The 23,713-nt window shown below is 36.4% G+C and overlaps 3 protein-coding genes across 3 annotated transcripts; 1 reads left to right on the top strand and 2 right to left on the bottom strand.

Moving 5' to 3' along the window:
* Positions 1-974: 974 nt before the first annotated feature.
* On the bottom strand, positions 975-3,016 carry LOC131606268 (GDSL esterase/lipase WDL1-like). Its single transcript, XM_058878521.1, has 6 exons — positions 2,746-3,016; positions 2,252-2,329; positions 2,028-2,168; positions 1,728-1,804; positions 1,485-1,634; positions 975-1,379 (listed from the first exon to the last, which is right to left on the bottom strand). Exons 1-6 carry the CDS (start codon positions 2,938-2,940, stop codon positions 1,094-1,096), a joined length of 927 nt encoding a protein of 308 aa, XP_058734504.1. The 5' UTR covers positions 2,941-3,016; the 3' UTR covers positions 975-1,093.
* Positions 3,017-5,317: 2,301 nt separating this feature from the next.
* On the top strand, positions 5,318-6,526 carry LOC131604203 (uncharacterized). Its single transcript, XM_058876662.1, has one exon. It carries the CDS (start codon positions 5,318-5,320, stop codon positions 6,524-6,526), a length of 1,209 nt encoding a protein of 402 aa, XP_058732645.1.
* A 12,570-nt stretch (positions 6,527-19,096) lies between these two features.
* Positions 19,097-19,876, bottom strand: LOC131604201 (uncharacterized). The gene has a single exon (XM_058876661.1). The coding sequence runs from the start codon at positions 19,874-19,876 to the stop codon at positions 19,097-19,099; it is 780 nt and encodes a 259-aa protein (XP_058732644.1).
* Positions 19,877-23,713: the final 3,837 nt, after the last annotated feature.

Below are 23,713 nucleotides of genomic sequence, written 5' to 3'. Positions count from 1 at the left end.
ACTCTTTTTAAATTGTGAATCTATATAATTATATATATAATAATTGAAATTTATTTGTAGTGTAGAAATGTTTACATTGCATATCACAAGCATGATGATCATATATACTTTCCTTGGCAAAAACTGAGGTGAATGCAAACATTTTGCCAAACATTCCTCGTTGGGAGAATAGTATTCCTCGCACTCGTACTGATGATGAGTACTCTCGTCAAATTTATTTTTAAGTATTTAAATTTAATTAGATAATTTTTTTAAGAGCCAAATTTCAACAGTTTCTTTTAAAAAAATTATTTTGAACATAAATTAGTTAAAATAAATAAACTTGTTAAAGAAAATAAGACCGTGTTGGATACAAAATTGTCCACACCAATGTTGTTGAGTTCAGCCTAATTCCAACTTTAAACGCTCCACACCAATTTCCACTTATAACCTGGAACAACAATACTGCTATTCTCCTTCACACGGGGGCACAAAAGTAATCCCAACCTCACCACTCATAACCACCGGCCGCACCGCCATTTCAAATCAAATCTTATGCTTCCTGCCGATGTGGCAAACCGCCATGCTTGTCGTCATGCTATTTATGATGGCGCGTGTAATCCCATGCTTCCCATGAAAGAGCTTTCACTTGGTGTTTATGTACTTGATCATTCGTGTCTTCTTTGTTAAGAAAACAACCGCGACAAAACAATATCAGATGGTGCCGATATTCATATTGTTATTCAATGTTTTTGTGATCAAGAGCAAATTGTGGTTAATTTACACCGCGACGATCTTAATTACTATCACAACACCTATACCGATCAGAATGACAAAAATTTTCATGGGACTACAACACGACCATGACCATTATTTAAGACCTTGAGTAATAGTACTCATTATTATTTTTGTCCAAAATTAAGCAAACAATCATGACATGACTAACTAGCTATGTAGCACCAGCACTTTTGAGAATTTGAAATATATATACCACGTTCAAACAAGACTATTTATGATTGCATACCATATTATTTAAAAACATTTTATTTTAATAATATAACATCAACTAAATCCTAACCAATAGAAGCACACCACTTTATTTTCTTAATTGAAATTATTGATGTTGTTTTGTGACTGCTGACTCTTCAATGTGATGACCATTTGATGGTTTGGAAATGCACAAAGCTCTTTCCCATTCAAAGTTTTTCTGGAAGCTCCAGTTGGTGACATTTACAGTAGTCTTTTCATCCACAGCAACAGGATCATATGGTGAATCTTCTGCAAATTCATTTGGCATTGATTTCCAGTGTAGATTTGGTTCCCAATCCGATTCTTCGAGGATCTTCAGTATCTCTTTTACCACTATCTTGCTCCCCTCGCGGGACAAATGAATTCCGTCCCTATCAAATGACACACAATCAGATACATCAGAAACAAGTTTGAACTTTTTCATCAGGCATTCAAATAATGTTGAAGCCGTTAGCCGTGTCATAATCAATACTTACGTAAAGCAAACATCTGACCAATCGTCCCTTTGCTGAAGTGCTGACCAGAGGTCAATGGCCTTGACATTCATCTCATGGCTAAGCTTCAAACATGCTTCTGAGTAAAGCTTACATGCTTCATTTGTCCTCTTTAATGGTCCAAATACATTACTGCCTTAAGACCAATAATTTGTTCATTAGAGTTTATGATTGAGACATACATTGAATAATATCAGTTAATAATAAGTATGAGTGAACCAAAACCTGAAACTTTGGTGAATCTGCGCCTCGTTGACCGGAGGAGAGCTGAGCAATATTATGCGAGTCATCTTGGAGAGACTCTGAAACCATTAGTATTAGTCAAACATTGTTGGTATATATTTTTTTTTGATACGTAGATGAAGTAGTACTAACCACTAGAAAGTTACATAACCGTGACTACCAGAGTTCAAAAGTGAAAATAATTAAGTATTATCTCCAGAGTAGTTGAAGATATGGTTTTTTCTTTATTAAAATACGATAGTAAGAGACAAAAAAGAGTAAAGTGATAGAGTGGAGTTCAACCTTAAGATGAGTAATAATCTTCCTCATATTTTCAGTGTATTCTTCAAGGGGTACATGAGGACCAAGGCCAGATGAATGTGGATGAATTGAATCATTACCACCAAAGTACACAATAACCAAAGATGGTTGCTCAACTGCATTCTGAGTTGAAGTTGACAAAGAAAATGGTGATTACTTTAAGTATGAGGAATCAAATATAAGCATTTAAGACAAATGATTCATACCTTGGGAAATATTGTATCCATAACCTGCAAAGCACGCCTTGAATTCCAACCGCAATATCCTCTTAAAATTATATCTGCCTATGTAAAATTTAATATGTGACAAGTTAAACTCATTTATCACTCCGTCCTATATTATAAGCAAATTTTACTTTTTAGATTCATTAAATAATTAATGTATTTGGTCTAAAACGAACTGTTTCAGAAACAGATTTATTTATTTTTTTAAATCCAAAAAGAACTGTTCCATTGCATGCTGTTCTGTTCTTGAAGATAAGAAACTCAACAAAATTTCCTAGTCCATACTTCCCAAGAACAACTTCTCTATTGATAAAAAGTGCTCAACACAATTGATAAATCATGACAAAAAAACTACAAATTTTCATTTCATAGGTTATCTCAACATGCAAAACCAAACTCAAATAAATTTTATTTACATATTTTAAATCTCAAAGTAAGAACAAGAACAACATGAAGAGATATATAAGTAGTTTTACCTTTCTAGAATACAAGTTAGTGAGAATAGCACCCCAACCTTCATCACTATAACTAAGTTGAACAATGGAAGAACCAAACAACACAATTTGAGGCCTTGTTGGTCCTACCATATCTTTCACTTCCACAACCAAATACCTCAAAAAAATTCTTAATTTATAGACATAAATTGTGTTTTCTATTTTCCTCTTTTGCATGCTCTTGTAAAGATATATAGAAAATTCAAACTTTAATGTTTCCTTTTGTTCTTTCTATCTTCAATGTCAACGTCATTTTGCTGTTTTGCACCAAATGTTATTTGTAATAAAATTTGGATGGAAAGTGTATGGTGTAGATACATATGATATCACTTTCATCTTTAAATACTTTTTTCTTTTATTTATGAAGTCTTTAAATACTCTTGAATATGATATGAAATATATAGTTAGTTGAACTGAACATTATAAAAATAATAGGCTCATTGATTATATACCTATATCCCCTTCTACCTCCTAAGTCCTACCCTCATAAATTCTCTATTTAATCTTTGTTCTCTACATTTTTTATTACAAAATATTGACAATGTTTTTCTTAAAAAATTCTTTAAAGACAATGGAGTTGGGGAATATATTGCAATTTTTTTTATTTTTTGAATAAAAACACTTTCATGATTTTTTTTTTGAATTTCTTAAATATCCAACAAACTCAGAAATTGAATTTAATAAAATAAATATATAGTTTGATTTTCTTGTTAAATATGACCGTCTGACGTTTATTCCGATTTTTCTTATATTCCTTGAATGAACACTTGTTCGGGTTCAATTGCATGTTAATTTTTTTCACAGATGCTAAGCTTTCCCTCAAATCCTCATCATTTTGCCTTTCATCCAGACTCTTGATGATCATGTCATCAATGTGTACTTTTAAACTCTGACCAGTCTATTTTGAAAAGATGATGCCCATCAACCTCTAATATGTTTCTCCGACGTTTTTCAAACCGAACAACAAGACCTCATAAAAATTGTGGCGATTGGTCATGAATCCCATTTTTTGTGCATCACTAAGGTTCATCCTTAGCTGATTGTAACTTAAGTAAGCGTCCATGAAATTTATTGAAGAATGCCTTAAAACCTTAAGTGGTGAAGAGAAAAAGCTCATATTTCAAGATTGTAGAAACCAAAAAGCCATAAAAGTATACAGGAGGTTGACGAAAGTGTTAGAACAAGATTCGATTCTACAATCCGTCTCCGAGTTTTGATGATAACAATGTGTATGAACAATTTTGTTATACTGACGTTTGTTATTGTTGAGTATTTAACAAACAGGTTTGATTCTGATGAGAAGGTGTGGCCAAAACATCAGAAGCCATCAGATTATATTTCCGCGCTACAAAGTTGTGGTGAACAGTAGCAACAACTTTAGAAGTAAAAGCATCTGAAGTAATCACTTTGATAGAAGTTTAGAAGAAACCAGTTCTGAAAACCAAGTGCTGAAAGACTCAAAAGACGTAGTTCTGAAGACTCTGGAGACTTGACGATATAAAGACTCAAGTTTCTGAAGAAAAAAGGATTCTGAAGACTAAGTACTGAAGACTCTGAAGACGCGGTTCTGAAGACTCTGAAGACTTGAATTTCTGAAGAATTCAAAGATCATTATTTTTCTTCCAACTCATGTTGTGAGCCTCTGAAGTTCAAGCAGAAAAAGTTAACGTTATACTGTAGTACCGAGTATAAGGTACAGGCGAATGTTCCGCTCCATCCCAAGAAAAGGACGGACGTTGCGTACTATCTTGTCTCCCTCTAGAAGCAAGCCGCCAACATTCTGCAAGATTCAGAATGTGCCGTCCAACGGTTATACTATTTCATTGGTTATAAAAGGGCTTGAAGACTTAAAGAAGAAGCTTAACCTCAACGAACACACTCCCTCTGTATATATTGCTAATAGCTTCATTTTTCTTTTAGTCTTAGATTTGAAAAAGAAAGTTTACATCATGCTTGTGCAGAAGCATTTATACTGTAAACAAACCGTGATCAAAGGTTGTTTGATCGTTCCTTGAGAGACCGAGTGAAGGTCGGCTATCTCGAGAAGTCTAGGACTAGAGAGTCTTAGAGGTTGTTAGTCACAAGTTGTTGCTTGTGCAGGTTGTTAGTCACAGGGGTTGCCTGTGAAGGTCGTTAGTCACAGGGGTTATCTGTGCAAACGTTAGTCACTAGTTGTTGCCCGTGCAATTGTAATTGGTTCGCTTATAGTGGATTAAGTCCTCGATTGAGAGAGGCAAAATCACCTCGGAAGGATGGATTGGACTAGCTTGAGTGTTTCTCATGTGAACCAGTATAAAAATAACATGTTCTTTCCTTTCTCCATCTTTAGTTATTATCAATAGCAAAGAACTTGTTGTTTTAAGAAAAGGGGAATATTTTTATAAAAAGCTTTGTGTTTAAAAACCTATTCAAACCCCCTTTTTATAGTGTTTTTCACACCATCAGTTGGCATCAGAGCTCCGGTTCTGAGGAGTGATAAAGAATTTGAATCTTTATCGAGCACTGAACAGTGTTCAGTACCGATCTAGGCTGTGTGAAAAAAAAGGTTGAAACCATGGGAACACCTGCCAACAATATTACTATTGATAATAACGATAAAGATCATTATAGTTATAAACCTCCTATGTTTGATGGAGAGAATTTTGACTATTGGAAGGATAAAATAGAAACATACTTCATGGCATTTGACTTTGATCTTTGGGATTTGGTAGCTGATGGCTATAATTGTCCAGTAGATTCAAATGGTGTCAAGATTATAAGAAGTGCAATGACTGATTACCAGAAGAAGGCTTACAAGAATCACTTTAAAGCCATGTCAATCTTATTATCTCCTCTTTCTTATGATTTGTATGAGAAGATCACTAATAAAGAGACTGCAAAGTCTATATTTGATTCTCTCAAGATGAATCATGAAGGCAACTCTCAAGTTAAGGAGACAATGGCTCTGACCCTAATCCAAAAATATGAAGCCTTCAAGATGGAAGAAGAAGAATTTGTGGAAACGATGTTTTCAAGATTTCAGATTCTTGTGGCAGGGCTTAAGGTTCTGGAAAAAGGTTACTCTAACTCAGATCATGTTAAGAAGATTATTAGAAGTTTGCCTGCAAAATGGAGACCAATGGTAACTGCTTTGAAACTACCAAAGCATCTGAACAACACTAGTCTTGAGGAACTGATAAGTTCTTTGAGAAGTCATGAGATTAAGCTTCAAGGAGATGAACCTCAAAAGAATGGAAAGTATGTGGCTCTAAGGCCAAAATCTGAGAATACAAAGGCGTGTCAAGCAGAAGAAGACTCGGGAGAAAAAGACTCAAGCAAAGACGAAGTGTCTATGATATCCATAAGATTGGCTCAACTATGGAAACATAGAAAGAGAAAATTTCAAGCATCAAGAAGAACAAAGGATAGAAGTGGATCATCTGGTAAAAGAAAAACTTCTAAACAAGAAGTTATATGTTATGAGTGCAATGAACCTGGACACTACAGAAATGATTGTCCAAAGCTTAGGAAAGAAAACATGCCTAAGAAGATGCTCAAAGCAAAGAAAGGACTCATGGAAACATGGGATGACTCTGACTCAGAAGAAGAAGATTCTGATGAAGAACAAGACAAAGTAGCACTCATTGCTGAAGCTAGCACAGATGAAGTCCTATCAAAGAATGTTCTGACAATAGGAAATGAGTCAGATTCTGATATTCAAAAGGAAGGATTACTTGAAACATACGACAAGAGAAAGGCGTATGTTCCAACATTTGGAACTTAGTCTTGGAGACCTTGTTGGTTTCAGAGGAAATCAGGAAGGATTAATTATTGGCTCTGAAACCAAAGAAAATAAGTGCATGTTGTTAAGGATAGTGTAGAAGCTCAAAAAGCTACAGGATCTAAAATACATAAACACGGGCTGTGGAAGAGTCTCTTAGTTGAATTTATTGTTGATCCTTCGGATCTCACAAAACTAAAAGAAAAATAAAAATAGAAATTGCAAAATAATGATTGTTAGAACAAGATTTGTTCTGATCAATTATCTTAGTTTTGATGATAACAATAATATGAATTTTGCTTAAGATAATATGGTACTCTAATCCAATGCAATTTCCCTTTCAGGAAATATATATAAAGAGTACGCATAATTCAGCGCTCAGAAGCTTTGTCTCAAATGGTTCAGCATGCAACATCAGAACATGGTCTGGCAAGACATCAGAAGATGGTCGAAGAAGAATCAGAACATGGGTCTATGGAAGCATCAGAAGAACATGAGATCAGAAGCACTGAAGCTCAGAAGATGGTATCACGCTCAGAAGCACTTCAAGGTCAGAAGATCAGAAGATGCTATGCACCAAGCTGTTTGACTCTGATGATATTCAAACGTTGTATTCACAAACATCAGATCAGAAGAAAGTACAAGTGGCAAGCTACGCTGACTGACAAAAGGAACGTTAAAAGCTATTAAAGGCTACGTCAGTAGACACAGCGTGAACAAGGCTCGAGGTAGTTGACAAAAGCGTATAACATTAAATGCGATGCTGTACGGAACACGCAAAGCATTAAATGCATTCAACGGTCATCTTCTCCCACGCCTATAAATATGAAGTTCTGATGAGAAGCAAGGTTGACGATTTTAACGATTCTGCACCAAAACAACTTATATCAAACTTGCTGAAACGCTGTTCAAATCAAAACTCAGAATCTTCATCTTCATCAAAGCTCACTACATTGCTGTTGTAATATTTTAGTGAGATTAAGCTTAAACGTTAAGAGAAATATCACAGTTGTGATTATCGCTTTTAAGAAGCATTTGTAAACTCTTAGAATTGATTACATTAAGTTGTAAGGAACTAGAGTGATCGTGTTGATCAGAATACTCTAGGAAGTCTTAGGAGTGAACTAAGCAGATTGTAACTAGAGTGATCGTGTTGATCAGTAGACTCTAGAAAAGTCTTAGAGGGTATCTAAGCAGTTGTTCCTGGAGTGATCAGTGTGTGATCAGAAGACTCTGGAAGACTTAGTTGCGGACTAAGTGGAAAACCATTGTAATCCGTGCGATTAGTGGATTAAATCCTCAGTTGAGGTAAATCATCTCTGCGGGGGTGGACTGGAGTAGTTTAGTTAACAACGAACCAGGATAAAAATAACTGTGCAATTTATTTTTATCTGTCTAGTTTTTAAAGCTACACTTATTCAAACCCCCCCTTTCTAAGTGTTTTTCTATCCTTCAATTGGCATCAGAGCGCCGGTTCTAAAGGTGCAAGCACTTAACCGTGTTTAGAAAAGATTCAGGAAGAGAAAAACGCTTCAGTAAAAGATGGTTGATGAAAGTGAAAAGTCTACACCTACACCTGCATCTACATCTGGCTCTGCTGAGCAATACAACGGTAACAATGGTTATACTAGACCGCCGGTATTTGATGGTGAAAACTTTGAATACTGGAAAGATAAACTGGAAAGTTACTTTCTGGGTCTAGATGGTGATCTATGGGATCTTCTGATGGATGGTTACAAACATCCTGTAAATGCCAGAGGCGTAAAGCTGACAAGGCAAGAAATGGATGATGATCAGAAAAAGCTTTTCAGGAATCATCATAAATGCAGAACTGTTTTGCTGAATGCTATCTCTCATGCTGAGTATGAGAAGATATCTAACAGAGAAACGGCCTATGACATATATGAGTCCTTGAAAATGACTCATGAAGGAAACGCTCAAGTCAAGGAGACCAAAGCTCTAGCTTTAATCCAGAAGTATGAAGCCTTCAAGATGGAGGATGATGAAGACATTGAAAAGATGTTTTCAAGATTTCAAACTCTTACTGCTGGATTGAGAGTTCTTGACAAGGGATACACCAAGGCTGATCATGTAAAGAAGATCATCAGAAGCTTACCCAGAAGATGGGGTCCTATGGTGACTGCATTCAAGATTGCAAAGAATCTGAATGAAGTTTCTCTGGAAGAGCTTATCAGTGCCTTGAGAAGTCATGAAATAGAGCTGGACGCAAATGAGCCTCAAAAGAAAGGTAAGTCTATTGCATTAAAATCTAATATCAAGAAATGCACTAACGCTTTTCAGGCTAGAGAAGAAGATCCTGAAGAATCAGAATCTGAAGAAGAAGATGAACTGTCCTTAATCTCCAGAAGGCTAAATCAACTCTGGAAGACCAAGCAGAGGAAGTTCAGAGGCTTCAGAAGTTCAAAGAAATTTGAACGTGGAGAATCTTCCGATGACAGAAGATTTGACAAGAAGAAGGTCATGTGCTATGAATGCAATGAGCCTGGACACTACAAGAACGAATGTCCAAATCTTCAGAAGGAAAGTCCCAAGAAAAAGTTTCATAAGAAGAAAGGTCTTATGGCAACCTGGGATGAGTCAGAAGATGACTCAGAAGATGAGCAGGCTAACTGTGCGCTGATGGCGACAGAAGATGACGGATCAGAATCTACATCAGAATCAGATTCTGAAGAGGTATTTTCTGAACTTACTAGAGATGAGTTAGTTTCCGGTCTAACTGAACTACTGGAACTCAAGTCTCAGATTAGTCTCAAATACAAAAAGCTGAAAAAGCAATTTGAATTTGAAACAAAGAAGCTTGAGTTGGAAAATTCTGAATTAAAAGAAAAACTTTTAAAATTATCCAATAATGTTGGATCTCCTTCTGATTCAGAAAAATCCACTCCTAGTCTAAACCATATTCTGAAAGAATATGATTTAAGCTTCAGGAAGTTCCTATCTAGAAGTATTGGCAGAAGTCAGCTAGCTTCTATGATATATGCTGTGTCTGGAAACAAAAGAGTTGGCATTGGTTTTGAGGGTGAAACCCCATACAAACTTGAACCTGTTGATGAAATGAAAATCACATACAAGCCATTGTATGATCAGTTCAAGTATGGTCACTCCCATGATATTAGGCACACTTCACATGCTCAAAGTTTTCACATAACACACACCAAAAAGCATGTGACACAACCTAGGAAATATCATGAAACTCATATTAAGAATTATCATGCTGTTCCTCCTATTGCTTACAATGTTAAACCCAAGTTCAATCAGAACTTGAGGAGAACTAACAAGAAAGGACCCAAGAAAATGTGGGTACCAAAGAAAAAGACTATTTCTTTTGCAGATTCTCTTGGTGACAAAGAAGATAAAAGTCAACATGACATGTCTCCTGGACTCAAGTTGGTCTCAACACTTGAAGGGAAGAAAGATTGTCTTCCAAGTTCTGGTTCTCAAATCTGTTGAAGAAACTATGCTTGTAGGAGATCAGAAAAGAAAGTTGTTAGTCTTGGAACCATCTATTTTGTTTGTGTCTATAGCAATGATGTAAAATGCTACAGAATAGACAACTTTGAAACCTTGATTGTGGACGAATCAATAAATATCTAGTTTGATGATAAACTTGTTTCTGATTGAAACAAAGCGGCTTAAGATTCTCTGCAGATACAATTTTGTCGTATCAGAAGCTGCAGAACAAAGAAGTGAATCTCCAGAAGCTGTGTACATCAGAAGTAATGAATCAGAAGATCATTCAGATTTATATCAGCACACTTCAGAAGAAGTGTTTCCAGAAGAGAAAGTTGATCAGATCAGAAGCAGTGATCTAAATCTGAAGGCGTAAAATCTCTCTGATATTTACAGCTGTCATCTATTATCTGATGGTGAACACGTGTCTGTACGGTTTGTACAAAGCGTGCAGTTGAAAAGACGCCGACCTAGGTAACTGTATTAAATCATTTCATTTACTGTGTTCTCTCTCCTAATGTCATTTCTCATTAAATGCATAATGATTTCTTTTTAAATCTTTTAAATAACCCGCTTCATCTTCATTCCTTTTTTTTTTTCTCTCTTTCTCTCTCTTTTGTGCATTCACTTCGTTGCATCTCTCTTCAAACCCTAGTTCTTGATTTGATCTCAAAGCATTATCATAATGAATCCATCTTCTCGTTCATCAATCTCTAAAGATAGAATCACTTCCACACAGAACCGTTTAAGCAAAAATGATGCTCCATTGAAAACATGCTTAATACCCACGAAAGAACTGGAAGTTCTATGTGAATCGGCTGTGGACGTCAACAACCTTAAAGCAAATGGCTTTCAGTGTGATGCAAGAATCTTTGAGCAAGGATGGTCTAAATATCTTGATAGATTGGTTGGTCCAATTTATCCTGAACTTGTAAAGGATTTTTGGGTACATGCAACAGTTACCCCAACTGCCATCATTTCATTCGTGCTAGGGCATGAAGTGATTATCACTGAGAAACTCATCAGAAAGCTGTACAATCTTGATGATGAAGAAGGTTGGTCTGAGTTTCAACCCCATACAGTTGACTGGACTTCAGTTGAAAAACAAATCTCTACGGTTGTTGGAACTGATTCTCATTTTACGGGCAACTTAAAGCCTTTTTATAAAGTATGGGCTGAGATTATTCTGGGTTCTCTTCACCATAGAAAAAGGATGCTCTGCTCCTCCTACATCAGTCCGACTCACAAGTATACTCTTTTCTGCATTGGCAAAAAGATAGAGATCAACATCTCTCATATTCTATTTGAGAATCTGAAAACCTCTATTTTTGAGTCAAGAGAAGATGAAAGGGCGAAGTACCCTCATATTCCAAGAACAACCATTCCTTTCGGAAGGATGATTTCAGACATTCTGATTGAAAGCAAAGTGGTGGACTCCATCAGAAATCGTAATGCCTCGCATTCTCTTGGAGTAACTCAAGGTCCCATCTTCAATGGTGTTGATCTGTTCGGACTGGAAGTCATTAAGAATGTACCTGTTATGTGCACAAGCTTTCCTGACATTCTGTCAAGAAGAATTGCTGTTGAAGGATTCATATCTTTGTATCATAAAGAACTTGATCAAGTTGTCAAGTTTTACTTGGAAGATTGTGTGAGGAAGCAATCAGACGTTGATCCTGCTTGGATCCGTGGCAGAGTACTTCCATCCAAAGATGATATTCTGAAGAAGGATAAAAAGGAACGTCAGGCAAGGCTAAAAAGAAAGGCACAAGAAGATGAGGCTGAGAGAGCCAAGAAGTTGAGGGTCACCTATGATCCTGACAAGGTGGACTCTAAAGAACGAAGAGATAAAAGGATCAGAGATTCCTTTCGCAGAACCAGATCTTCTTCTTCTTCTGTACAAATCTCCAGAAAGGTCTTTACTCCACCTCCTTCTGTCCCTAAACCATCTTTCCAATCACCTCCATCTGAACCAAAAGTAAACTTCACCCTACCAAATCCTTCTCCATCATCCTTCTCCTCTCCCATTCTAAACCCCACACCTTTAAGTATTCTTCCCCCAACTCCTTCTGATAAACCTCTCTCACCAATTCCCTTTACAAACACTCCATCCTCGTCTCAATCTATCATTTCTGATATTCCATCCTCATCAATCATTCTCTCAGATATCCCTTCTTCCTCATCCACCGTACCTCCAACTTCTATATCCCATCCCTTACCTACAGAAAAATCCGAACCTTACTGTCTTCTCTATCCTGACTACAAACTCACCTTCAATCCGCCTGAACCTGAACCCTATACCTACCTGGAACTTTTCAGACTTGAGGTGATTAGCAGTCTAGACCTTCTGAAGGATGCATTCCTAAATGGTCTGGATGATGTTTCTACAAGAAATCTCTGGGGAAGATTTCGCAAGGTTTTTCAAGTAGAAGCAATGGGAGTACAGAAAAGACTAGTGGCTGCTGCCCCTGGTTACCCTGGTTACCTTCTGGAGGAAGATAATGGTATATACTATCATCCTCTAAGAAATTGTGTTGCTGCTGAGGAGAAGCCCTTTGTGGATGAATTGGAAGTATTAAGACTGGCTGCTGAAATGGAAGCAAATCCATGCAGGGATATGGTTATCTTTGTTCCTGATCATCCTGTTCTGCTAGGAGATTTCAAGACTCTCTTTGACTATCTAAGGGAAAACCCGTCTGTGAAAGACCCAAGCTTGGTCATTCCAGAAGTTGTTGACCCACCAGTAGTTGAAGGTCCTTCTGCTCCAAGGAATCTAGCTGCCATTCTTCAGGCACTTGAGAATGGAGACTCGGAAATTCCTGCTGCAGAATATGGAGATGCTTCAATGCAAGAAGCAGATGCTGAAGATCATGTTGCTGAATCAGATCCTGTTGAGGAAATCCCTGCAAATGATCTATCCATGGAAGCTACAGATCATGTTGCTATTCCTGTGGTTGAAAGCCGTGAAGCTTCTTCTGATGAATCTTCTCGTCTTGCAAGGACTCTAGAAGAAATTCAGAAGAGACAGGATGAGCAAAGCTCACTCAATGATCAGTATAGTGCTTTCATGGTGAGGCAAGAAGGACACAACAATATGGTTCAAGAGATGCTGACCAAGATCTTGTCAAGACTAGGGCCATCTTAGATTGAGTCTGTGGTGTTTCTTTCTTCTCGTTGCATCTGTCTTTGTGCATCTGATCTTTCTTATCTTCATGTACTTCTATACCTGCTGTTTGCACTTCAATGAAATCATCTTCTTTCTCCGTGTGTTTCATTTTATTTGTCGTTTTTATGCATCTAAATCTTTTGAAATATTCTTTTTGATGTTATGACAAAAAGGGGGAGAAGATAAATGATAAATGATTTGATTAATCTATCAGTTGCTGGGTAAAGCTCCCACACATTCACTAACAAGAACTGCAAGTTCTACATGGTTTAAGTGTTTTGCAGGTATAAAGAAGTGAAGAGAATCTTCAAAGCAAAAAGCAAACACAGAAGCAAAACCATGGAAACTGAAGCAAGCTGAGTGCTGTCAAGCTTCAGAAATCAGAAGCAAGAAAGAAAAATGAATCAGAAGCACTGGAAATAGAATTTGATCCATATTTGTCTATTTGATCTGACAAAATTCTATTTGCTCTGATACATATAATGTTATGGCTCTGATACATTATTTGCTCTGATACATTATTTCAGCCTATATGGCTCTGATTCATATAATGTGTTCAAACATACATCTTATGTTCTAACTCGTTCATGCTGACTTTTGTCGTTTAGTGTTTGTTCTGTAACATTTCAGGATGTAGAGATGCTCAGATGATGCTCTGGTACATTCAACAATGTTCTGATACAAATCTAGCATGAAGTGATGTTGGTAGAAATTCAAAGCTCTGAAGCTATCCGAGGGAAGCAGAAATCAGAAGCTGCGAATGTTCTAAAGATCCAGAAAACTCAAGTTCTGAAGCTGTCCTGAATGGAAGCAGAAATAAGAAGCTGTGAATGTTCAGAAGATCAAAGAAATTCAAGTTCTGAAGCTGTCCTGAATGGAAGCAGAAATCAGAAGCTGTGAATGTTCAGAAGATCAAAGAAATTCAAGTTCTGAAGCTGTCCTAGATGGAAGCAGGAATCAGAAGCTGTGAGTGTTCTAAGGATCTAAGGAAATTCTAGTTCTGAAGCTGTCCTATGGAAGCAGAAGTCAGAAGCTATGAATTCTCTGAAGACAAGAAGCTTATATGATCGTCTCTACCGAAATAATCAGGGAAGTCTTTTATTAAAGTTCTTCGAGTATTCATTTCAGGGGGAGATTATTTATCTCAGGGGGAGATTGTTAATCTCAGGGGGAGACATATTCATATGCTTATGCTATAGCTGTGTAATTTGTCTTTTGCCGTCTATTCTTTCTGATCGCAAATTCATATCATTTATATATGTTTTTGTCATCATCAAAAAGGGGGAGATTGTTAGAACAAGATTTGTTCTGATCAATTATCTTAGTTTTGATGATAACAATAATATGAATTTTGCTTAAGATAATATGGTACTCTAATCCAATGCAATTTCCCTTTCAGGAAATATATATAAAGAGTACGCATAATTCAGCGCTCAGAAGCTTTGTCTCAAATGGTTCAGCATGAAACATCAGAACATGGTCTGGCAAGACATCAGAAGATGGTCGAAGCAGAATCAGAACATGGGTCTATGGAAGCATCAGAAGAACATGAGATCAGAAGCACTGAAGCTCAGAAGATGGTATCACGCTCAGAAGCACTTCAAGGTCAGAAGATCAGAAGATGCTATGCACCAAGCTGTTTGACTCTGATGATATTCAAACGTTGTATTCACAAACATCAGATCAGAAGAAAGTACAAGTGGCAAGCTACGCTAACTGACAAAAGGAACGTTAAAAGCTATTAAAGGCTACGTCAGTAGACACAGCGTGAACAAGGCTCGAGGTAGTTGACAAAAGCGTATAACATTAAATGCGATGCTGTACGGAACACGCAAAGCATTAAATGCATTCAACGGTCATCTTCTCCCACGCCTATAAATATGAAGTTCTGATGAGAAGCAAGGTTGACGATTTTAACGATTCTGCACCAAAACAACTTATATCAAACTTGCTGAAACGCTGTTCAAATCAAAACTCAGAATCTTCATCTTCATCAAAGCTCACTACATTGCTGTTGTAATATTTTAGTGAGATTAAGCTTAAACGTTAAGAGAAATATCACAGTTGTGATTATCGCTTTTAAGAAGCATTTGTAAACTCTTAGAATTGATTACATTAAGTTGTAAGGAACTAGAGTGATCATGTTGATCAGAATACTCTAGGAAGTCTTAGGAGTGAACTAAGCAGATTGTAACTAGAGTGATCGTGTTGATCAGTAGACTCTAGAAAAGTCTTAGAGGGTATCTAAGCAGTTGTTCCTGGAGTGATCAGTGTGTGATCAGAAGACTCTGGAAGACTTAGTTTCGGACTAAGTGGAAAACCATTGTAATCCGTGCGATTAGTGGATTAAATCCTCAGTTGAGGTAAATCATCTCTGCGGGGGTGGACTGGAGTAGTTTAGTTAACAACGAACCAGGATAAAAATAACTGTGCAATTTATTTTTATCTGTCTAGTTTTTAAAGCTACACTTATTCAAACCCCCCCTTTCTAAGTGTTTTTCTATCCTTCAATGATCTTGTTCAGAAACCTAGAGGTATCCTAGCGGTTGGAATCAGTTGGATGGTCAAAAACAAGCTCATAGAAAAAGAAAAGGCTGAGTTTTATAAATACGATAGAGAAGCGAAATTCCCTCTGGAATTTCAAGAAAGATATAGATCAGAAGCCCTCTACATTCATCAAGAGCCAGCACAAGCATTAGAAGCCAGCTCACCAGAACGCTTTAAGAAAGGATCAACACGCATTCTGAAGAAAGAGGTAAGTGAAAAGGTACGACAGAAGTTATTCTTTTACATTTAAAATTCACATGTTGCTGTCAATTTATCTTTATCAGAACCTCAGTTATCAGAAGATGTCTTCAGTCAGAAACGTCTCTGATCGGATGAGAATCGTTTGATTTTCCAAAATCTGAGTACATCAAACGTGTCACTTAGCATGATTAATCATAACTAATGACACTCAAGCAGTTTGTTTTATTTTCTTGGAATTGGTTAAAATCAAAAAAAAAAATTGTGTAAGCAAGATATATTAATAAATGGAGAACTAAGGGTTCTCCAACCTGTTTACACGAGGAAACGGGAAAAACCCGACAAAAAGAAAATTACAAACCAATTACGGCTACGACAAAAAATGCAAGGGATCCATGCAAAACTCGTAGAAAGAGTAATTGGGGTGCGTAATTTTCCCGCAAAAAGACCATCTCCGCGCTAAATGCTTAGCATTCCAAACGGTATTATTCACATTCCAAACTTCCTTCCGGAAACAAGCACCATTCCTAACCAACCAAATGGTCCAAGTGGTGGCAAGCCACACCACTCCCAACTTCCTATGTTTAACTTTTTTGCTATGAAAAAACAAGTGCCAATCCAAAAAATTCGACAAACACTCACTCTCTACTCTATCCCCTTTACCAACCCAATTAGCTATCTCACTCCAAATATTTTTCACCACCAAACAACTAAAAAATAAATGGGAACTAGATTCCAACCAATTACTACAAAAAAAGCACTTTAAATCATCCAAGGGAATGGAAATACCTCAGGTCTTCAACAAATCTTTCACCGGAAGCCTATCAAGAAAAAGCCTCCAACCGAAAGCCTTAATTTTGAAAGGGACATCCAATTTCCACAACAACCCAAAAGCTTCGTCATTCCTATTAGGTGGACCATGATGAATACGAAGATTGTTGTAGAAAGTGTAACAAGATGCAACCGTAAAAACCTTATCCTCGGAATAGTCCCACTCAACGAAATCCTTTCCCTCCTTCCAACCTTTAAAACCCTCCACAAGCCCTAATAAAACCGCAAGATCCGCCTCCAAGCCAAGCTCTCCCACCTCTAACACCGTCACACCGAGATCTCCCCAAACCCACACTCCGTCCTTCCTACCACCCATGGCCGCTACCGACACAAACTTTAACCGAGAAATGCCGTATAAATCCGGGAACAAATCTTTCAAAGAAGTAACGTTCAACCACCTAGCCTCCCAAAAAGGGGTTGAAAATCCATTATGAACGGAGAACCTACAAGAATCAACAATAGGATCATGGAAAGAATAAGAAATAATTTTTAAAATATCTTTCCACCAAAAAGAGAATTTTGGAGCTTTCTTGTTACTTCCTCCTCCTCCGAACATATTGGAGGATATATCTCCATACCGCGATTGCAAAATTTTAAACCACAAAGAGTCTTGACCTTGAATAATCCTCCATCTCCACTTGTTAAGAAGAGCCATATTAAACAAATTAATGTTTTTGACTCCAAGACCCCCTTTATGCATTGGAAGAGTGACATCATCCCACTTTACCCAATGAATCCTTCTTCCTTCCTCTACCCCTCCCCATAAAAATTTGCTTTGTATACTAGTGATCTTCATAGCCACCTTTCTCGGGATCTTGTAAAAAGAAAGAGTGAAAATAGCCAAGGAACTCAACACGGACTTTAGAAGAGTAATCCTACCACCTAAGTTTAAAAATCGATTCGACCACCCTTCCAAACGATTCTTTAACTTAGCCAAGAGAGGATACCACGTAGCTTCCGCGGATTGAAACCAATTGGAATACCAAGAAAGTAAAAGTTGCTATCTTCTAATTTGCAAGAGAAGAAATGAGAAATCGCCTCTAAAAAGTGAATATTAGAATTAATACCTATCAACTTGCTTTTATGGTAATTAATTCCAAGCCCCGACACAAGTTCAAAGGCCCGAAGCACCGCCCTTAAAGCCCACACATGATTCCAATTACTCTCCCGTACAATTAAGGTGTCATCCGTGAATTGAAGCATATCCACCGAACAAGATCCATTAATCGAAAAACTTTGGAAATGCCCCACCTCAATAGATTTTCTCACAAGACCCGACAATCCCTCCGCCACAATAACAAAAAGAAAAGGAGAAAGAGGATCACCTTGTCTTAAACCTCTACTCACCACAAACTCCTTTGTCGGGCACCCATTCACTAACACCGACATATTACTATTAAAGACAAGCAAATCCATCGATTTCAACCATTTTTCTCCGAACCCCATGCACTTTAACATATATCTCAAAAAATTCCAACTAACCTTGTCGTAAGCTTTTTCGAAGTCCACTTTGAATAAAATGCAATCCTTTCCTTCCTTTCTCGCATAATCCACCACCTCGTTAGCCACCATAACCCCATCTAACAAATGCCTACCGGGAACGAAAGAACTTTGACAAGTGGAAATAATAGAATTCAACACCCCTTTTAATATTCCCGCCAATAACTTCGCCGCCACTTTATAAATGCAACCAACAAGACAAATGGGTCTATAATCATCTAATTCGATCGGATTGTTAGACTCCGGAATTAAAGTTAAAAAAGAGGAAGTGATTACCTTAGAGATGGGTTTCCCAAGAAAGAAGTAATTAAAGAAATTGATGAAATCTTCTTTAATAAAACTCCAACATTTCTTGATAAAGAGAAAAGAGTAACCATCTGGCCCCGGACTCTTAGTGTCTCCGCACTCCCACACCGCCTTCTTAATTTCACTTTCAAGAAAAGGTTTCTCTATATCCCTCGCCTCCTCACTACTAATAGACTTGAAAGAAATGCCATCTAAAACCGGTCTAACCTCCTCCGATTCAATGAACTTGTTCCCAAAGTGTTTGAAAACCTCCTCCCTAACCTCCTCCACCGACTCCACCAAGGAACCCGATGCAAGAATCGGACCGATATGATTATTCCTTCTTTTACTCTTCATCACCTTATGGAAAAAACCACTATTAGAATCTTCTTCTTTAAGCCATTTCAAACTAGATTTTTGAAGAAGCATGTTCTCTTTAATTCTCAAGTTCCGCCAAAAACTACTACATGCCTCTTTTCTAGCCTCCACACTCTCTTCAAAGGAATGATATGAATTAGAATTAGGGAAAGAAGCTAACCTTTCATCACCAAGATTGATATCTTGAACTCCTTTGTCTATTTTAAATCAATCTTACAGAATACTTCCTTATTCCACTTTTTAAGTTTATCTTTTAAAATTCTAAGTTTCTCTTTCAAAACATAATCGGCTCTTCCTTCCAGTTTCAAAGACTTCCACTCCCCTTCCACAAAAGGAATAAAAGAATCGAAGGAAAACCATTCATTATTGAACTTGAACGGTTTCGGACCCCAATTACATTTATCCGACATGATCCAAATTGGACAATGATCCGAGATATCTCTATCGCCAATCAATTGACCAATAACCTCCCACCGATTCACCACCGCATTGGATAACAAGATACGGTCAATCCTACTCATGGACTTGCCATCTTCGCTATACCACGAAAATTTCTTCCCTTTACACGGAATGTCCACCAAAGAGCTCTTATGAATGAACTCCGCAAAGAGTTCCGTCTCCTTCTTGTAACTACCTCCCACTCTCCCTTTTCGTTCTCTACCATTCTTTATAGCATTAAAGTCTCCACCTATTATCCATTCCCCGTCGGAGTAGATTCTCATCAAGTCTAGCAATCTCTCCCATAAGGCCTTCTTCTTGGTCAAGACGCAAGAAGAGTAAACATTAACCACGTAATAAGGATCCCCCTTCCAACAAACTTTCAACCCCAAAAAACCTTCCCCCTTAAAACTAAACAAAACATCCATAATGCTTTTCTTCCAAAGCGTAATCAAACCGCCCGACCGCCCCTCCGAGTTAGAAAAAGAAAAACCAATCTCCGAGTTTCTCCAAAAACTATTAGCATAATCCTCTTTCATATTGGGGATCTTAGTTTCTTGCAAAAGAAAAATATCCGCATTTCCTTTGTTGATCAAAGAACTAATTCTCCTTCTTTTGAGCGCATTAGCTCCCCCTCTAATATTCAAGGAACCGATAATCATTGAACCCCATTATTATGCTCCTTCCTACTCACCAATTATTCTTTGCTTCCCTTTCCCAAATCCTCAATCCTCCTAGCAAGATTGTTCCTACCTTTCTCATCAACCACCCCCAAAGCCTCAATCGCCTCCAATAATTTATCTCCGACATCCCTTTTAAGAAAATCCCATTGTCTATTATTATTCCTACAAATGTCCGACTCCTTTTGTTGATTTCCATAGCACATAGAAGAGACACCACCATTAACGTCTTCGAGATTCATGCCCGGCGGAATAGCGGTAATAAACTTAGGCCTGCTTTGAACGTGAGCACAGCCAGATTTGCTGATTTTCCGCCCCCTGCCTTGCTGCTACAACATTGTTTGCCCACTTCGTCCAGTGACCTGTACCTAATTTTCTTCCTCAAAGAGTTAAAACCCCCACATTCCACAGTACAACAGACCTTGACGACAAAACTTGGTCCTCCTCGTTCGCTAACAAAACTGGCAGCAGGACCGTCCGGGAACAGGCTTCACTGCCAGCGGAATTATGGCCCTCCAGCACCGGCCTAGGAGAGCTAAAACTGTTATTTTCCGTCCCCTGAAAAGCGGACCCGAGCTCTGAGTCATTCGCCCTCAAGCTGTAAGATACAGAATTCCTTCGCTCAGTATTAGTGTTCCCTCCAGGCTTAATTCCTCGAAGAGGAATCTGTGAACATCCTCTAACGTTATCAAGGGCTGCATCAAAAATACCCCTTACATCAAGATTATCATCCTGTAAAACCTTCTCGACAGTAGGCATAACCACTACTGGATTCCTAACCACTTCCGATTCAGACTGTAAACTTAATTACCCCTAATGCTTGTTTTTGATGTACAAAATGTGCACTCATACAGGGGCTAAAATCAAATCTCGCTAACGTTATAGGGATGTTTTATATATTTAACCCAAAAATAAAAAATATTTTTTTATTAAATTATTTTTATTTATAAAAAAGCTTTATGGTAGAAATAATGTCAATATAAAACTTATTTTACATTTGTGCATATCAATTAAATTCAACTTTAATTGATAGAAAAAAGCTTGAACGCTTTCTTGTGATAGATTCTTTATTTTTGGTTTATTCTTGAAAAATATAAACATTTTCATTAAAGTACATATGAATATTACAAGACAATAAAATACAAAAAAAATATAGTAAAATTATTGAATTTGGAGAAAAGTATATGGCGTAGATAAAGATATCAATAAACACCTTTCCCTTTAATAGTCCAAATCCTTCAGTGGACAAAAAAAGTAAAAAAAGGAAACGCAAACAAATAGAAAGAAAAAACAGATGTATAAGTCGTGCTTTATTTAAATTTAAATTCTTTGAATGTATACCCATTCTTAAACTTTAATTTCTATCAAAAGAAGACAAACATGTCACTAACATAGAACTTAAATTATCTTCCTTTTAAGACTTTTTTCTCGGTTGCTAGCACAGTTTGAAGAATAGGTCATAATAAAAAAATAAACTAAATAAAATGCGCTAAACTACTATTACTAAGATTCAAATGGGGTTGATCAATACTTTCCTCTTAATTTCTAGCTCAATCGAAGAAATTTATAATATTTTTTTTAAAAATTAAAATATAGCGTGCCTATAATTTATATCTCAATAGAGTGTTGGCTAAGGTAAATTTTTTATTATAGAATCAATTATTTATCGTAGTCAAAATTTAACACCTTAAAAATAAACAAGTAAATGTTGTGCGTTGAAATATAGACTTCTATAATTAAATGTAATTGTAACTATCAAATGAACTATATTAATGGAAGAACAATTTTTTTTTAATAACTATCAATATATTTTAGCAATATCATTATGTGGAAAAAAATTATTAAGGCCTAGTGGATAAATAATACATGTGTGTGAATCTTTTAATTATTATTTTGTTCTTTGGATTGATTGTTTTTTATAAATAAAATTAATTAAAGCAAATATAAGAGATACTCAAACCTATAACAAGAAGAGTAAAGTATGAGCTCAACATCACAAAGAAAAATCATTATCCACCTTTTATGAAAGGTTGCTGAGGATACTCACGACCCTTCATAGATTCTAGATTTGTTCTAAACTTTGAATATTTATTTATTTGGGTTGTTTAGCTCGTAATCCCTATTTGTTATCAGTTCTACTTTGTCTTATTGAATTTAGAACGAGTGACATCTTCTGTGAGAACGGAATAAATATTTAAATTGTCCATCGCGAATATTAAATGTGATATTTGAGATTTTAAAAAAAAATGTTTTTAATTAATGAAAAAGTTTAAATCGAGGTAATCTTTGTTGAGATATAAGATATAATCCAAATTGAGTAATCCAAGCCCATGTTCAATTAGGGGTTGTTAGTCTACTTAGGGTGCAAGTTGATTATATATAAATAGACATAGTTTATAATTCAGTTTGTAAAATACAATTCAATAATATCACTCCTTATTGGTTTATTCTCTCTCTTTCTCTCATCACTAAAGGTGTCTCACGCACTAAACATATTGGTACCTAGAGCTTGTTTTCAAGAACTTCACGATGACTGTCGTGTTTCCAGGGAACGTGAATCGCAATAACTGCAGAGATGATTGGTACAAACTGTATTCAGAATTCTCTTTCAATCCTTGGCGACGAGAATTGGATCTGATGGAGAAAACAAATGCAATCCTTGTTCGGCTTCCATGAAACCCTAAAAATGGTTAACAGTGGCGTCCTTGAGCTTGTCCAAAATGCAACCGATGCTCAGAAAGTCACGCATAAGGATGCGAAGAAGAAAGATTACAAGGATGCATATTGCATTTAATCAACGGTAGATTCAGTGAATTTCGACAAGATATCTCATGTGGAATCAACGAAGAAAACATGAGATATTATTGTCAACTACTATGAAGGAGGTGAGAAAGTCAAAGTTATTAAATTGCAAACTTTGTGACGACAATATGAATTATTGTCAATGGGAGAAGACGAAAAAATTGTAGACTATGTGTCAAAGGTGCGAAACTCGTCCATCTCGTGAATGGTTGTGGTAAAACCCTAACTGATAGAATCTTTGAACATGAAATCTAAACAACAACAAAAACAAAACACCAACAACAAGCAAAACAACAACAAAACTAAAATTATTAAAATCGTAAACATTAGGTCTATACAACAACATTGCAAATTTTACTTGACACAACAACAACTAACATTCCTAGCTTGAACCTATGTTTTCTTTGCCTTATTCAAGTTGGAGAGGAGATAATGGAGTTCTGAAACTTGTTAATGGAAGAAATGATATTTTCAAATTTCGTTTACGAAAGGAATGGTGTTCTCAAGTTTGGTTTAACGGAGAAATAGGTTTGAATAAATGGAAGATGAAGTTTAAAAGACTTAAGTCTTAAAAAATTTTAAAAATCTTACAGATAAAAAGTATTGGTTCACAATAAAAAAATCAGTTTGAATTTGAATGAATTTAAGATACTTTTTAATACTTTAAAATATTTTATGTATTTTTAAAATTTGAAAGGGTTTAATGAATTTTTATTTGTATTTTAAAAATGATTTACATGAAAACTTTTTTCAAAATAATTAAAGTTTTTAAACTAATTTATTTTTTATAAATTAAAAGACTAATTTTGACATATAATAACAAAAAATACATTATGTAAAATTTAGTCAAAATTACATAATTTTTCTAAAAAAATATATCTCAAAAATAATTTT

The sequence above is a fragment of the Vicia villosa genome, linkage group LG5 (genome assembly GCF_029867415.1).
Source record: "Vicia villosa cultivar HV-30 ecotype Madison, WI linkage group LG5, Vvil1.0, whole genome shotgun sequence".
Classification (NCBI taxonomy): Eukaryota; Viridiplantae; Streptophyta; class Magnoliopsida; order Fabales; family Fabaceae; genus Vicia; species Vicia villosa.
The sequence above is the reverse complement of the archived record's forward strand: the minus strand, read 5'-3'. Positions and strand labels throughout refer to the sequence as shown.